Source organism: Lissotriton helveticus, chromosome 10, assembly GCF_964261635.1.
Source record: "Lissotriton helveticus chromosome 10, aLisHel1.1, whole genome shotgun sequence".
NCBI lineage: Eukaryota > Metazoa > Chordata > Amphibia > Caudata > Salamandridae > Lissotriton > Lissotriton helveticus.
Genome location: NC_136071.1, coordinates 173,441,079 through 173,456,532, shown reverse-complemented (window position 1 = coordinate 173,456,532; position 15,454 = coordinate 173,441,079). Strand labels below are relative to the sequence as shown.

General features: G+C 47.6%; 1 protein-coding gene across 4 annotated transcripts in view; it reads left to right on the top strand.

The window, feature by feature from the left end:
• The window catches only part of TNRC18 (trinucleotide repeat containing 18), a 204,223-nt gene that overhangs the window by 170,378 nt on the left and 18,391 nt on the right, over nucleotides 1-15,454 (top strand). For all 4 annotated transcript variants that reach the window (XM_078665022.1, XM_078665019.1, XM_078665020.1 and 1 more), the window contains 3 exons: nucleotides 11,863-11,980; nucleotides 12,509-12,584; nucleotides 14,444-14,552. In XM_078665022.1, the coding sequence (XP_078521148.1) occupies nucleotides 11,863-11,980; nucleotides 12,509-12,584; nucleotides 14,444-14,552 (303 nt within the window). The remainder of the gene's footprint in view (nucleotides 1-11,862; nucleotides 11,981-12,508; nucleotides 12,585-14,443; nucleotides 14,553-15,454) is intronic.

Below are 15,454 nucleotides of genomic sequence, written 5' to 3'. Positions count from 1 at the left end.
GTGTGTGGCTCTGTGTGTGTGTGTGGCTCTGTGTGTGTGGCTCTGTGTGTGTGTGGCTCTGTGTGTGTGTGGCTCTGTGTGTGTGTGGGGCTCTGTGTGTGTGTGGGGCTCTGTGTGTGTGTGGGGCTCTGTGTGTGTGTGGGGCTCTGTGTGTGTGTGGGGCTCTGTGTGTGTGTGGGGCTCTGTGTGTGTGTGGGGCTCTGTGTGTGTGTGGGGCTCTGTGTGTGTGTGGGGCTCTGTGTGTGTGTGGGGCTCTGTGTGTGTGTGGGGCTCTGTGTGTGTGTGGGGCTCTGTGTGTGTGTGGGGCTCTGTGTGTGTGTGGGGCTCTGTGTGTGTGTGTGGGGCTCTGTGTGTGTGTGTGGGGCTCTGTGTGTGTGTGGGGCTCTGTGTGTGTGGGGCTCTGTGTGTGGGGGGCTCTGTGTGTGTGGGGCTCTGTGTGTGGGGGGCTCTGTGTATGTGTGTGTGGGGCTGTGTGTGTGTGTGTGTGTGGGGCTGTGTGTGTGTGTGTGTGGGGCTGTGTGTGTGTGGGGGGGGCTCTGTGTGTGTGTGTGTGGGGCTCTGTGTGGGGCTCTGGGTGGGTGTGGGGCTCTGTGTGGGTGTGGGGCTCTGTGGGTGGGTGTGGGGCTCTGTGGGTGGGTGTGGGGCTCTGTGGGTGGGTGTGGGGCTCTGTGGGTGGGTGTGGGGCTCTGTGGGTGGGTGTGGGGCTCTGTGGGTGGGTGTGGGGCTCGGTGTGGGGCTCTGTGTGTGTGGGGGGGCTCTGTGTGTGTGGGGGGGGGCTCTGTGTGTGTGTGGGGGGGGGCTCTGTGTGTGTGGGGGGGCTCTGTGTGTGTGGGGGGGGGCTCTGTGTGTGTGGGGGGGGCTCTGTGTGTGTGGGCTCTGTGTGTGTGGGCTCTGTGTGTGTGGGGGGGGGGCTCTGTCTGTGTGTGTGTGTGTGCGCGCGCGCGTGGGGCTCTGTGTGCGCGCAAATGCAATAGGTCTCGCATTTGCGAGAGATTAAGCTATTGACATTGTAAATGACAATGCCATTTATTTATGTTTTCAAAACCAACACATAAATAAAAATGTCATTTACGATGCCAATAACTCTAACTTTGGCAAAGGCGAGACCGTTGCATTGCAAATGCTTGTTACTTGTATTTAGCAGTGGCAAATCCCTTGGAATAAATTGACCACAGTGTTTAAATCTTATTCAAGGTCGGTGGGAAGCAGGTTAAAATAGATGGACTAGTGATTTCGTTAAATACCATACAGTATCCACTAGATGGAACCAAAGAATCACAACTGCATGTTACTTTTCGGTTTCGACTAACAAATTGCCGTATTGCAACTCTTTGATAGTAAGCCAAACGATTACTATTCGAATGGATGCTCTTTTTTTTACCAAAAATCAGTAAATGAAACCACATTTTAAAGTCCATGCTATTATAAACCTCCTCCGAAAAACAGTGTGTTTAAGATGATGTCAGAGAAGTGGTTTGTATGTTCAGTTTTTGCCTAAAATTAGAATGCATATGTCAAAAATCTTCAGATGTATACGTTGGTGAAAAGAGGGACCGAACGTTTCCTTAAGGCCAGCTGTGTTTAATAGATCCTTGATGTAACAGAAGCAGACTACTCGATTTACCTGCCCGGGCTGGCATGTGGCGACCATCTGCCAACCTCGCCCAGAGAATCCTGAATGCTTTCCACTACTTATGGCGTTCCCGGACTCCAAGATCTGAAATACGGGCTCCTTTCTCAATCTCTTTACCTATCTGTATCAATATCGAGCCACCAAAGTGGACGATTCCCTCAGTTGTGCCCGTCCTAACACTGCTGTTTTAAAATCTGTAGTGTTCAAATCGCCTGTGCTGTTTTACCCAATGTGGTCCTATATATTTTCGAAATACAACATAACGAAAGGTATTGTCCATCTGAATATTGTACCTGAAATGGTTTCTTCTGTGCTACTGTCTTACAGTGTTTGACGAGAAAGCGACTTTTTATCACTTGTTAATGACATTCTGGCTATTAATGTCTATAAAAGTAGTTGTTCAGCATTTTGTGGGACTTAATTATGATTTAAATCTGTGCTAGTCGTGCTCTGTAACTGAAAGGCCCTCCGAGATAATGGGTGGAGAAAGAAGCAACCGGCTATGAACTGAGTTAAATAAAGCAGTTCTAAAACTATAAACTCTTGTTAGCTGTTCCTTAACGTTGGCGACGAGGAAGGGCTCCCTATATTAAATAAGGCATGTCTGCACGCAGGCAACATTCTGTCATACATTATTACATACTCTGTTCCTTATGAGAAATGGATACAGTCTTTTCTGCCAGTGATTGGTTATGGCTTCTCTCCCTCTTAGCTTATGTGCCTCTTCCTTTCTTGCTTAAGCCAAATTGGAAACTCTTCTGCCACAGGTAAATGTATCATCCTTCACTTGAACACACCCACATTCATGGCTTCTTTGGTTCCATGTGGGAACAAACGCTTCAAAAATAAAATCTGTCACTAAAACAGACTCCTTAAATATAGATTGCCAAATATAGACCTAACAGAAATGTTTAACTTTACATATTTCGACATGTACTTAAATGCAGCCAAGATAAAAAAAAATTCTCCTTCAAGCGCAGTGCTAGCATCCTATTTGAGCATCGCTCTTCGCATGTTACGTGGCCAGAGTTTGGTATTTGGTGTTAGTGCAGGTTTGGTCTTATATTTTTTTATATATGGTGATATTGGTCTTGGGTCAATGTTTTGGGTAGTCTGGTTTTGCAAAAGATGTTTTGAAATCCATGTTTTCAGATGCTACTGGCTTCTTTCTAAAGTTTAGTCTGAGATGTTCATTATTGTTCTCCCCTGGGGCATAACTTTAGGCCCCTGCTGCGCCTGCATTCTTTGGCTGACTGACAGATGAGCAAAGTGGAAAGTTTTTCCAATTTTTGCAGTGGCTCCCATCCTTTTACATTGCACAAACTCGTCTAGATGGAACATTGGGAGAAGTGACTCGGAGGTGCTGCCACTAAGAGGGAGCTTAATTTATTGCTATTTTGCAACGCTTGCTCCTGTACTTATCCTAAAGATTTGTTAATCAATGTAATTGTTCCTCCCACAGAAGAACTTGCAGGTGACTATTCACACTGGACTTTTAAAGCTTGAAAGACTTTCTACCTACCATAAACCTTTAGCATTGGGTTTCTGGTTCTGTGGGAGGTAACTCTACTTGAAGTCAGTGGCAGACCCTAGACACAGATTTGCAGATGCTAGGCACCATCCTGCACGGTCTCCTCCGTCCTGAGATGCCTGTCTCAGAATGAGGCGCACATCTAAATAATGGACCGAGAATATCTCATCCCTATCGCTCCCTCCACCACCAAGCTCCAATTATAGTGATCGGGTTAGAGAACATCCTGCCTGTCATGGGTTGCCAGGCGAATATTCTCCGCTCATTTCAAGGGTGAACACACCTTGTGTTAATGATGAGATGCAGGTTTTATTAGAGCCAGCTGTGTTGGGGCAAGATCTTAATTTTCTTCCCTAGCATAGAATGGGACTCCCACTAGGAGTTACTGGGATTGGACTGGTTCTTGTTAAACGCTCTCAGTATCTGGCCAGCTGTCTTACTCTGTACTGCGTGAGCTCCATTGTAGAAGCCATGAGTGCTAAGAGCTTTTCTCAAGAGAGCAGCCTCTTGCGTTGCCTTGCGCTCACGACTGGTGTGCAGAAGTGTTATGTAAGCCTATTCTAATATGGATAATCTGTTTCCTCTTCGTAGTGGTGCCTTAACTCAGGCTATTAAAGTAGTCCTCTGCACCACTCTAATATTGCCTCAAAGCTGTGGTGGAGAAAACAAATTGAAAAGTAAGACCCAAATGGGGGCGATAAATTAGATGGAAATAATGAGATGCTTTGTACATGGACTGGTCCCTCCTCTCCCACCAAAAGCACTAGAATGTCACGGGTTGAAGTGATAGCACATACTTGAAAATAAAGGTAAACCGAGATAGTGGGACAGGTTCGGGTCCTTTGGGAGATGGGAGTCTGCCTTCTCTCCACTGAATTAGGCCAAACTCATAACAAGGACACCTGGTACAATCCTATTGGAGCATTAAAATGAGGATACTTTTTTGGGAAGACACTGTCAAACTGCAACCTGTGTTTGTGATAGATCCACCAATATTGCCACTCTAAAAATTGCTGTGACACAGGCAGCTTCTGACCTCAGAACCGTAGTACTTGACACCATGCAAGTAGAGGACACCATTCAAAGCACAGACCGGGTGGGAACTCCACTCCAAATCCTAAAAATTAATAATGAATTTATTTTCAATAACAAAAATGACTAATCAAGAGCCAGATCATTGCCACTTTTGCTTAAGGGATTTAGCGGCGAGGTTTGGTTCTGTAGTAGGGGATCACTGTGTATAGTCATCATAATCTAGTGAATAGTCCGGCTCATGTGCAGGGACCCCGGAGCAATCAAAAATAATCTCTTAAACTGTCTTCTTTGCAGCAGTGCATAGACACTTAAGAGAGAATTAAAGACAGATAATGCAGCCTATACATGCACAGCTACACTGTCCAGTACTTCAACTAGAAATGCAAAGGATATTCCACCAATATCACATTTAAACCGGTCTGCCATGTTACACCATGGAAAACACTTATCCCCCCCCCCCCCCCCCGTCACCAATTCCTTGGAATGATAGAGAGGAAGGACAGGACAGACACGCCCCCATAGGCTGCCATTATGTGGCTTAAAAAGGGATACCGTGCCTTTAAGGAAACTTTCCAGAACTCTCCTGGTATCCCAAAATGCACAGCAACTCCCTCCACTTTCAGTTCTTTTTTCCGGCTCCTGCTAGCAGGACCCTGGAGCATTGAGCTCTCCCTTTTTTGGGACTTTTTCTAATAATTGTGCACTTTTAAAGTGTTAGTGTGTTCACTCTACGTGTTTTGCCTCTTCTCATCTTTATTGGAGTTTCTCTGGTGTTTTTGGACTGTTTTTTATCAAATATGCCTGCCTTATTTGATAAATGTCCTGAGTGCTCCAGTAAAAAGGCAAAATCAGATCCTCACTTGGTTTGCATCCTGTGATAGCCTGAATCTCATGTTCCTGAGGAGTGTGATATCTGTCTGCAGTTTCCTAAAAGGACCCTGAAGGACAGGGATAAGACCAGATTCCAAGGTTTGGAACAGAGAAGGCAGCAATGACAAGGTGGGTCTGGGCATGAAGGGGCTCCTTCCTCTGCCCGTGCGCCGGCCTCTGGGGGGCTCCTCAGTAAAGAAAAGGCCAGAAAACGCCACCGGTCTCCGTCGACAGCCTCGCGTCGAAAGGAATGACCACCGTCTGTTCCCCGTCTCCCCAGAGCTCTGAGTCGAAGCGCCGTCGACGTTCGTCGTCGAGGGGACTGACGTCGAGACCTCCGAGGTCGGCGTCGAGGACTGATTCATCGTCGAGCCATCATCGACGTCGAGAGAGGTCAAGACGCTGGCGCTCGCCGTCGAGGCGACACCGCCGGTCACCGTCGACACGGAAGTCAGCGACGTCGAGACTGAGATCAGCGTCGAGACAAAGGTCGTCGACGCCGAAAAGATCGCCGTCGTCGAGAAGATGTTCGACGTCGAGGCACCGCCCGTCGACTACCATCGACGTCGCCGCGATGACCATCGACGCAAAGCAGACGCTCGTCGACGTCGAGATGACGTTCGACGTCAAGGAGACGCTCATCGACGTCGAGGGGACGCTCAGCGTCTAGGAGAAAGCCTAGACGCTCTAGGACCAGGACTGAGTCCTCTGCGTCAGCAAGTACATGGTCGCGACGGCGCCGTCGCTCTTCCACGAGAGGTAGGGCCTCAAGATCACCCCCCTCTGGTCAGAAGAAGAAGAGGAGAGTAGGACAGTCTCCGGGCTCGGAGTACTCAGGTTTATTCACCCGCTAAACCAAGGTCTCCTACACCTCCTTGTTTGCTAGTGTATCCTCCTCCGCAGAACCCGACTCCTCCTCCACTGCCTCCACCTCCTACTCCGCCGCCTCCGGTGTCTCCTCACCGTCGTCCTCCACCAGCACCGCCAAGGTCGGCCTCATTGCCTCATTTGCCGCCGCCGCCGCCAAGGGGCTTCTGCAGCCCAGGCTCCCAGTTCAGCCTCCACAGCGCCCTCCTGTCGGGCCAGCGGAACATCCGAGGCCACGGAGGTCGAGGTCTCGCTCGAGACGGAGAGATAGGTCCAGGAGTCGCCGTCGCTCGTCCACAAGGTCCAGATGGCGCCGTAGGAGGGACAGGTCCAGGTCCCGCACACGATTCGTCCAGTGCCAGGGACTACTCGCCGACCCTGACGGACTCCCCTCGGACGAGGGTGTCCCCGATCGACGACATTGTCTCCTTCCAAGAGGTTTTACTGCGAGGAGCGGCCAAGTTGGGCATCACACTCAGTGCCCACGCCCCTGACGTCCATCATCTTCGAAACACTGCACAAGTAGCAGTTGTCTCGTCCATTGTTACCATTGGTGTCAGGGTTGGTGGAACCCGTCATGGACCTCTTCCTCACCCCTGCGGTGATGAAGTCAGCGCCCTCAAGGCTACAAAAGAAGTATCGGACCCCCGACTCGGACCCAGTGTTTTGCGCCAGGACCCCGCGCCAGACTCTGTGACTGACGGCGGCGAGGAAACAACACGCCACCACTCCGTCATCGACAGTGCCTCCTGACAAGGAGAGCTGCTGGATGGACTCGGCGGGCAGGAAGGTCTGTGGGATGGCCGCCACGTCTATGAAGGCCGCTAGTGCCTCAGCCTTGCTGGGACGTTATGATCGGTCCCTGTGGGAGTCCCTCACACGGTTCGTGGAACTACTTCCCCGGGAGAACAGGGAGGATTTCCAGGAGATAATGAATGAAGGACTCAAGGTTTCCAACCTAGTGATTGGCGCTGCTGCGGATTCCTCCCTCCTGGCAGCCCATGGGTACTATCATGGGGTCAACCTGAGGCGTCTCGCATGGCTGCGACTGACGTCATTGAAACCCGAGGCACAGCAGAGGGTTGCCAATCTACCCTTCTCTGGCGAGACCCTTTTTGGGAAACATGCGGACGAGGAGATGGTCCGCATGAAGACGGAGGCTGAGACCATGACGGCTGTCGGGTTGTAGAAGCCGAAGGAACAGAAGAAAACCTTCCGCTCGTTCCAGAGACAGTACGGGGCGCAAGGTAGAGGGCAAGGTCGACAGGCTGGGCAGCAACAGCAGCAACAGTTCCAACGACGCCCGTTCCAAAAGCGCCAGAGGGGCCGCGGTGGTCAGCAGTCTTCATCCGCGGCCAAAGACCCGGCTGGATCTAGGCCCTGAAGTGCTTATTCCCCCTCATCCGTTACCCGCTCCGGTGGTGTGAAGCATTCAACATTACCTGGCAGAGTGGAGAAACATTACTCAAGACAAGTGGGTGCTGAATATTATTTGCAGTGGATACAGTCTTCGGTTCACCAGTCCGCCTCCAGCAATTCCACCGGTTGCCTCGCAGTTCCAGCTACGCGAGCTCCAGGCGGAGGCCGACACCCTGTTAAGAAAAAGGGCGATAGAAGACGTCCCTCTGTCTCAAAGGGGAAAGGGCCTTTACTCTATTTTTTTCACGGTAAGGAAGAAAGACAAGAACGAGTTCAGGCCCATTCTGGATTTGCGACACGCAAACAAGTGGATTCGCAGGGAAAAGTTTTGCATGCTGTCTTTGCACCAGATTTACCCTCAGCTGCAAAGGGGGGGGGGGTTGTTCCTTTCCACAAGGATATCCCGACTCAGACGATCGAGACGGATGCGTCTCTTCAGGGCTGGGGAGCGCATTCAGAACATTACAGATTCAGGGAACGTGGTCTCCAGTAGAGTCCACGTATCACATCAATTTCCTGGAACTCAGAGCGGTTCACTTGTCACTGAAGGCCTTTCATCCGTCCTTGCAGACCAACTCCTTGCTTGTTCAGACGGACAATACGACCACGATGTATTACCTCAACAAGCAGGGGGGCTCAAGATTGCGCACACTGTCACAGGAAGCGCAGGCGATCTGACACTGGCTGCTAGCCAGAGGACTGACGATAACGACGACTCATCTGCCAGGTTTGCAGAATGTTAAGGCAGACGCCCTCAGCAGACTGCTTCAGGAAAACCACGAATGGGTCATAAACAACGAGGTGCTCGGCGATGTCTTCGCCATGTGGGGCACTCCAGATGTGGATCTGTTCGCCACCGCCGAAAACTGAAAATGCCGCGACTTCGCCTCGAGGTATTATCAGCCGGGTACTCTGGGGAACGCGTTATGGATCAGCTGGTCGAACAGCTTTCTGTACGCTTTTCCACCATTCCCCTGATTCCGGCGGTGCTCATCAAGCTGACCCAATCCCGGGGGTGGATGATCATCATTGCTCCGGAATGGCAGAGGCAGTGGTGGTTCACGGACCTGCTTTATCGGTCGATCTTTCCTCATCGGCGGCTGCCATGTCGGCCGGACCTTCTCACGAAGTTCGGGGGGCAGATGGTGCACACCAACCTCTCGTCGTTGAGTTTGGCGGCATGGCTCCTGAGTGCAATATGGCTACCTGAATCTTCCTGAGGATTGCATGGACATATTGAAGGAGGCTAAGAGGCCGTCTACTAGGACCTCTTATGCTTATAAATGGAAGAGATTCTGCATCTGGTGCATGTCTAAGAACTATGATCCGACGACCTGCAAGGAAGATGTCATCCTTCCATACCTTCTACATCTAGCTCAGTCTGGACTTAATTTCCATTCCATTAAGGTTCATCTGGCTGCATTGACTGCTTACAGAAAAGGCCCTTCGCAGACATTCTTCTTTCAGATTCCTGTGATTAAGGATTTTTTGGAAGGGTTGAAGAAGGTGTTCCCTCCTGTTCCTGTGCCTTCACCTGCATGGGAATTGAATGTGGTGCTGTTCAGGCTGATGAAGGAACCTTTCGAGCCTATTCACAAGGCTTCACTGCAGCACCTGTCTTGGAAGGCGGCGTTCCTCGTGGCCATTACATCGGCCCGCAGGGTGAGTGAGATTCAGGCATTGTGTTGCCAAGAACCTTATACTGTGTTTCATGCTGCTAAGGTTGTTATGCGTACTCACCCTAAGGTCCTTCCCAAGGTGATTTCTGATTTTCATGTTAATCAGACTTTAACTTTACCGACTTTTTTCCAGAATCCTTCCACTCCAGCGGAAAGGTCTCTTTATTCCCTGGATGTCAGAAGGGTGTTGAAATTCTATCTGGATAAAACCAAAGACATTCGCAGATCCGACCAATTGTTTGTCAACTATGGGTCGGTTAGGACTGGTCTGGCTACTTCGAAACAGTCCATCTCTAGGTGGATTGTGTCTTGTATCCAGCTCTGCTATCAGAAAGCGAATAAGACCTTAGGGGGTAAGCCTATGGCTCATTCCACCAGGGGAAAGCGGCTACAACAGCTTTGCTTCGTAAGGTTCCCATTGCAGAGATCTGCAAGGCTGCCACTTGGAAGTCGATCCATACCTTGGCTAAGCATTACTGTCTGGACTCAGATGCTCAGGTTGGGCAGGCTTCGTTGAGAAATCTGTTTGTCGTCGACACTTGGCCTCGACGTCGATACCGATGTGCTTGCACTCTTCGATCCGATGGCTGTCTTTAGCAGTTTCGTTTTCGTTTTCTCCTCTGTACCTTTCGGTTTAGCTTTCTGGTGGGCGACCGATGGCGCATGTGAAATATTCTTAGCCGGGCCGAAACGCGGGGCTATAGAATGCTGAATATGATCTTGGCTAAGGCCTTTCGGCAATGCCTCGACCGGAGCCTTGGAAAGTTTAAGAGTGTCTTGTTTAGGCCCAGTACCCACTGTTGGGCCTGGTTCATCACTCGAGTCGTCGTCGACGGCTCCGATGGGGGACACGTCGTCCCTTACCTCTTCGATGTTTTCATTGTCAGCGACATGCTCCTCGTCGACCTCATAGTAGTCGGAGCCGTGCTCCGAACCTGGATCCGACATCTGTTGTGGATCCTCAGTGTCGACGATCTCCTCGTCGTCTTCATTGAAGATATTCACCGGGTCAGGCGCTGGCTTCGACATCGTCTGTCGTGCTGCACGTCGGAGCCTAAGTGTCTTCTTGGACCGGAACCGAGCACAAGCGAGGCAGTTGTGGTCGGGGGATAAGCACTTGTTGCACACCGGCTGTACATCGATGTGCGAGTATTTTGCGTTACAAAGGGGGCATCGTTTGAATGGGCTCCGTTCCATCGACGATCGGGCCTTTGGTGTTGAAAAGGCCACGCGGCGCTCTTCGATGTCCTGCTTCGAAAGAAACTGGAACAAGAACTCTGCACCGAACGAGAGAAACAATACCGACGACCCCGAAGGCCTTTTGGCCTTGAAGAAAAGTTTCCGAACCGGAGTTAAGAGAAGAACATCCGATCCCAATGGCGGAAAAAAACAATCTGAGGATGGAGAGGATGCCCATGCGCACTGTAGTCCAGGGGAGGAGCCACCTATCTCGTGATACTTCGAAGACTCTTCCAGGACAACAATGTGCAATCATCTGGACCCAACACTAGGCGGCGATCTATGCATAAGATGTGAATATCAGCAGCCCTACATGCCAAGATCAGATGCATGCTGGTAAGTAGCATATTCCTTGCACAGTAGTGGTGTTGCCTTATGATTCTCCACCGCCGGGTTATGTTTTGATCGGCTTGCCATTCTATTCACTAGATTATGACTATACACAGAGATCCCCTACTACAGAAGGAGTAGTTTCTAACCTGTAACTCCAGTTCTGTAGTAGCGGTATCTCTGTTATAGTCATAAGCGCCCGTCCGCCCTCCTCCCCGGTGGAGATAAGGTTAATATGATGAATGCTACAGGTCTAGCTGTATACACCTCCAAAAAGAACTGAAAGTGGAGGGAGTTGCTGTGCATTCTGGGATACCAGGAGAGTTCTGGAAAGTTTCCTTAAAGGCATAGTATCCCTTTTTAAGCCACATAATGGCAGCCTATGGGGGCTTGTCTGTCCTGTCCTTCCTCTCTATCATTCCAAGGATTTGGTGAAGGGGGGGGGTGTTTTCCATGGTGTAACATGGCAGACCGGTTTAAATGTGATATTGGTGGAATATCCTTTGCATTTCTAGTTGAAGTACTGGACAGTGTAGCCGTGCATGTATAGGCTGCATTATCTGTCTTTAATTCTCTCTTAAGTGTCTATGCACTGCTGCAAAGAAGACCGCTTAAGAGATTATTTTTGATTGCTCCGGGGTCCCCGCACATGAGCGCGACTATTCACTAGATTATTACTATAACAGAGATACCCCTACTACAGAACTGGAGTTACAGGTAAGAAACTACTCCTTCTCTAGGTTCAGCCTCATGCCTTCAGACTTTCGCAGAGCTTTCTTCATACCGTTGCAGAGATGACAACCTTTATTGTGGAGCTGAGGGTTGTTACTGTTGTGATAATGATACTTCCTGGGAAGGTGGCGCCTGTAATGTACACCCAAAGAGCCACAATCACAACTTGTCATTGAAACTTTACATCAGGTGGCTGAGTTCCTGGGCCAGCTTTTTCTTGAGATCTTGAAAGTTGTTGCTTTTCAGCTAAAGGCTGTTTTTCTAATGGATTGTCTTTACACAACGCACCACCATGTATTTACTTTAAAACTGATAACTTGTCAGCATCAAGCATAGCTTAACACCTATTTAGTGGGTGCTGCCCACCCAGATTGTGTCATGGCCAAAACAGGTGATGGCAGTGTCCCCACATGATATCACTCCAGGTCATCAGGTTACTCAGCTGAGTTTTGGTGTTGTGCGCAAAGTAAAGGACAAGCCATGTGAGTAACAACCAATTTTTGTTTTTTATTCTTTTCATGTTCTAGCTCCCCGCTCTTGCCTGATTGATGAGGATGAGCTGAAGGATGGGCTGCGTGTCCTTATTCCAATGGATGACAAACTTCTGTATGCAGGACACGTGCAGACTGTGCATTCCCCTGACATGTAAGTCATATGTACAAAGCCCTAACACAATACAGGTTTGCTGTGACTACCTTGACCGTCGATTAGATGGAGGGACTAACAGTTAGTGACCCCGACCCATGTGTATTGCGGCATTAGAGGTCTTTATAAAGCTCCCTACCGCTGCTCGTGGTTCGGGATTCCTCAGCTGGGTCTTAGGTCATAAGAGGAGATTGTACTAATCCTTGAAAACAAATGAGTGATTTATTTTGTTTTACCAAAATGAGTTACACCTTTGTGTTTAAATCCTAGTCCGATCTACTGCAGATTGTTTATTCTATGGTTTAGCTAGTTTTATCACTAGAGCTGTGGCAGCTGGGTTACCATAACACGAAACCTGTGCAGCACACTATTTAGATGTCAAGTAACAATTGCAAAAATGACAAGATCTGAGCTGAGCATGTTTTTGGGGTAGGAGACCATGTAATCAACATACCAAAATTATCTTTCCTTTGGGTTTGAGATTCATTCCTTGCATTCCAAATTTTTTTCTGTCATTACTTATTTTAGATATAGAGTGGTTATCGAAGGCGAGCGAGGAAATCGGCCCCATATTTATTGCCTTGAACAGCTCCTACAGGAAGCGGTAAGTTCTGTGCAGTTTGTTGGGCTACTCCCGAGCTCCTCCCCAGCTAGACAAGAGCTTTCAAACTTCTACGACTGTGCATGAATAGTTTGAAGGAGTTCCTTGTTTCATAGACATGCATGGTGGCTGTAGTCGGTGAATACTGGCAGACCCACAGTTTCCTGACTGCAAGTACAAAGCGTGTGATGGTTTCAGGTGTTTAGGCTGGCTCACTTCTGTGAAGTAGTGTGACCTGGTCACACATTCAGGCGGCGCCTTTTTGAATAACTGGCTTTCATAGCATATACAATTCCAACTTGTTCTCTGGTCTTTGTGGGATATCATACTGAAAACAAATCGTACTTAAAGTACATACTGTAAAAATCTTTTATTTTGCATAATCTTTACTTTTCCATGCAAACATTCCAAGGTGTGTTTAATTTCTAAATCCAGCCAAACTCCCTTCCCGAATTTTAAAACTGGGGATCGTTTGCTGCTTTATATCCAGCCCTGGCCTGTTTGTGGGCAGGTGTTTTGTAGTGGATTTGGGTGCAAGTTGAAAATGCGGCTGAATACTAGTGTATGAACGAGGTTTCAGTAGTCTGTTTTGGAGACTTTTTGTTTTGCGCAAAATATTTTGGAATCTGTCTCCCAATCGCCCTTCATTCTTTATTCTGCTGACAAAGCTAATGCTCAAGCATGGAGGTTGCGCACATCTGAATGGCCACTTACGTTCATTCAATTGACTACCAGGTGTGTGGAAACCCTCTCCAGTGACGCATGGTTTTGCACAATATTGGTAGATAATACATGTTTAAGAAAATCTTGATCCCAAAAATTCAGAGCACATACAAATAGCTTCTTGTAAGACTGCTAAATGGCTTGATAGCGTATTTACAAACACGCACAAATATATCTCTGTGAGGCTTCCCTTTGGGTCAAGAGTGTTTGTCCCACTGTGAGGGCATTTACAAATGTGCAAGCATGAGGATGTTCACAAATTTGCAGGGCATTCCCAAACATTTACGTTGCACCCACAAACACCGATTCCAAGCCATCCCACCCTAGGAATTGAATTTTACTTCTGACAAGCAGATGTAAATAACTTTCAAGTATGAAAAGTGAAAGTGCTCACCTTGGGGTGTAGGGCGAAGGGGATTCTCCCCGACAAATACATTTCTAGGTGGAGTTACCAAGTGCGTTAGCACTTTTTAAAATGTGTATTTCTTCCTGCCGCAGTAGACTTCGTGTTTCCAGGATTAGGCCTAGAACGCTGAGGTTGTTGCAAGTATACAGACGTAACCTGGAAAAAATAAAAAAAATTCCAAAGTGGCATTGGCTCTGTGATTCTCACCCTCGCTGTTTATACTTTGCCTTCACGTTTCTAATTCGTATATCAAGAGAAAGGTTGCTTATGGTTCAATAGTTACTTGATATCATAATTATTTCAATTGGTAGACCAGCCAATGTCTTTAAGGTCTGTGAGTTAGACTTGTAGCATAATGCAACTTTTCAACTTTTGTAGTATAAACTTTTGTAGTATAATGTATCTTGAACTTTCTATGTGGGATGAAGTTGATTGTCGGTTTGTATATGTTTATGGTTCGATGAAATACCCAGATCTGGTGTATTGAGTGTTGATATTTTGAATGCAAGCTTTGCCATAGCATTTTTAAATTGGAAGAGACATAATGAAAAATCTTTGTAGGGTTTTAATTTTAAGGCATTGTGTAGTGTAGTTGCATTCTTTATGGAATGGATGCAAGGTATTTAGAAAACACGATACAGTATCCTCTGATGAAATTATTTTCTAGGGGTGTGTATATTTAGAATTTAGTCGAGTTTAGGAGAATTTAAGTATTTCTACTTTCCCCTGACAGATCATTGACGTGAAGCCCACCTCAATGCGATTCCTTCCTGCAGGAACTAGGATTGCTGCCTATTGGAGTCAACAATACCGTTGTTTATACCCGGGTACCATCGTTCGAGGTAAGGGGTTCAAAGCCAAACCAGCAAATGTGTTGCATGGAAAACTGCTATTAAAGATTTAAATTGCTGTATCGTGCAAGAATGTGTAGATGAAATTTGCTGCTAAGCCCTTATCCAATTATGTATCTTGTACGCTTTTTTTTAGATATGCCTTAAATTACTACAACTTTCTAAGTGTATTTTCTTTTTATTTCTGCTTTCAAAATATTCATGTAAATGTGTACTTTCATTGACGTAAATTTATATCCCCCTTTCCTAAGGCTGTGCTTTTTATTTAGGGACTATTTTTTTTTCCCGGATGCGTAGAGAACCTGAACAGTTATTTACTATATGTAGTGTAGATGTTTAGGCCGTTCTCCTCCGCAAAGGCAGATATGTGCAGAATATGGTCCTCCTTGGAAAGCTAGTGCAGTGCGTTGTGCTCTCTTACGACTGAGAGCAATGGTGGCGCAGAAAGTTTGTGGTTGTCGTGATGCAAATTAAGTGGAACTCCGTCTTGGTCGGTGTGGGAGAAATACTTAGTTGCATTTCAGAGTTTAGTCCACTAAGGTTATTCTTAAACAATATTGTTCAGGATGGCGAGGCTGGAGTAAGTTGTTGGGTATGTCCTTACACATGTACTTTAAAGGTTTCCTGTGTGAAGCCATTGTATACTAGAGAAAAACTACTTGTACTTTGTGTCATTGGATATTAGAAACCTTCTGTTAAGATTAAATAAACACTACTAGGATTTCCACTACGGCCACCTGCCTCCATTCTCAACAATCAATTTTACTTTTGCTTCTGGGAGTGGTAGGATGGAAGTTAATGTCTCATAATTAGGGGTGAGTGGGACTCATTGGATGATATCCATTTGGGAGAATCTTGTTACTGTACAGTAACTGAGTAGGGCTAATATGAAT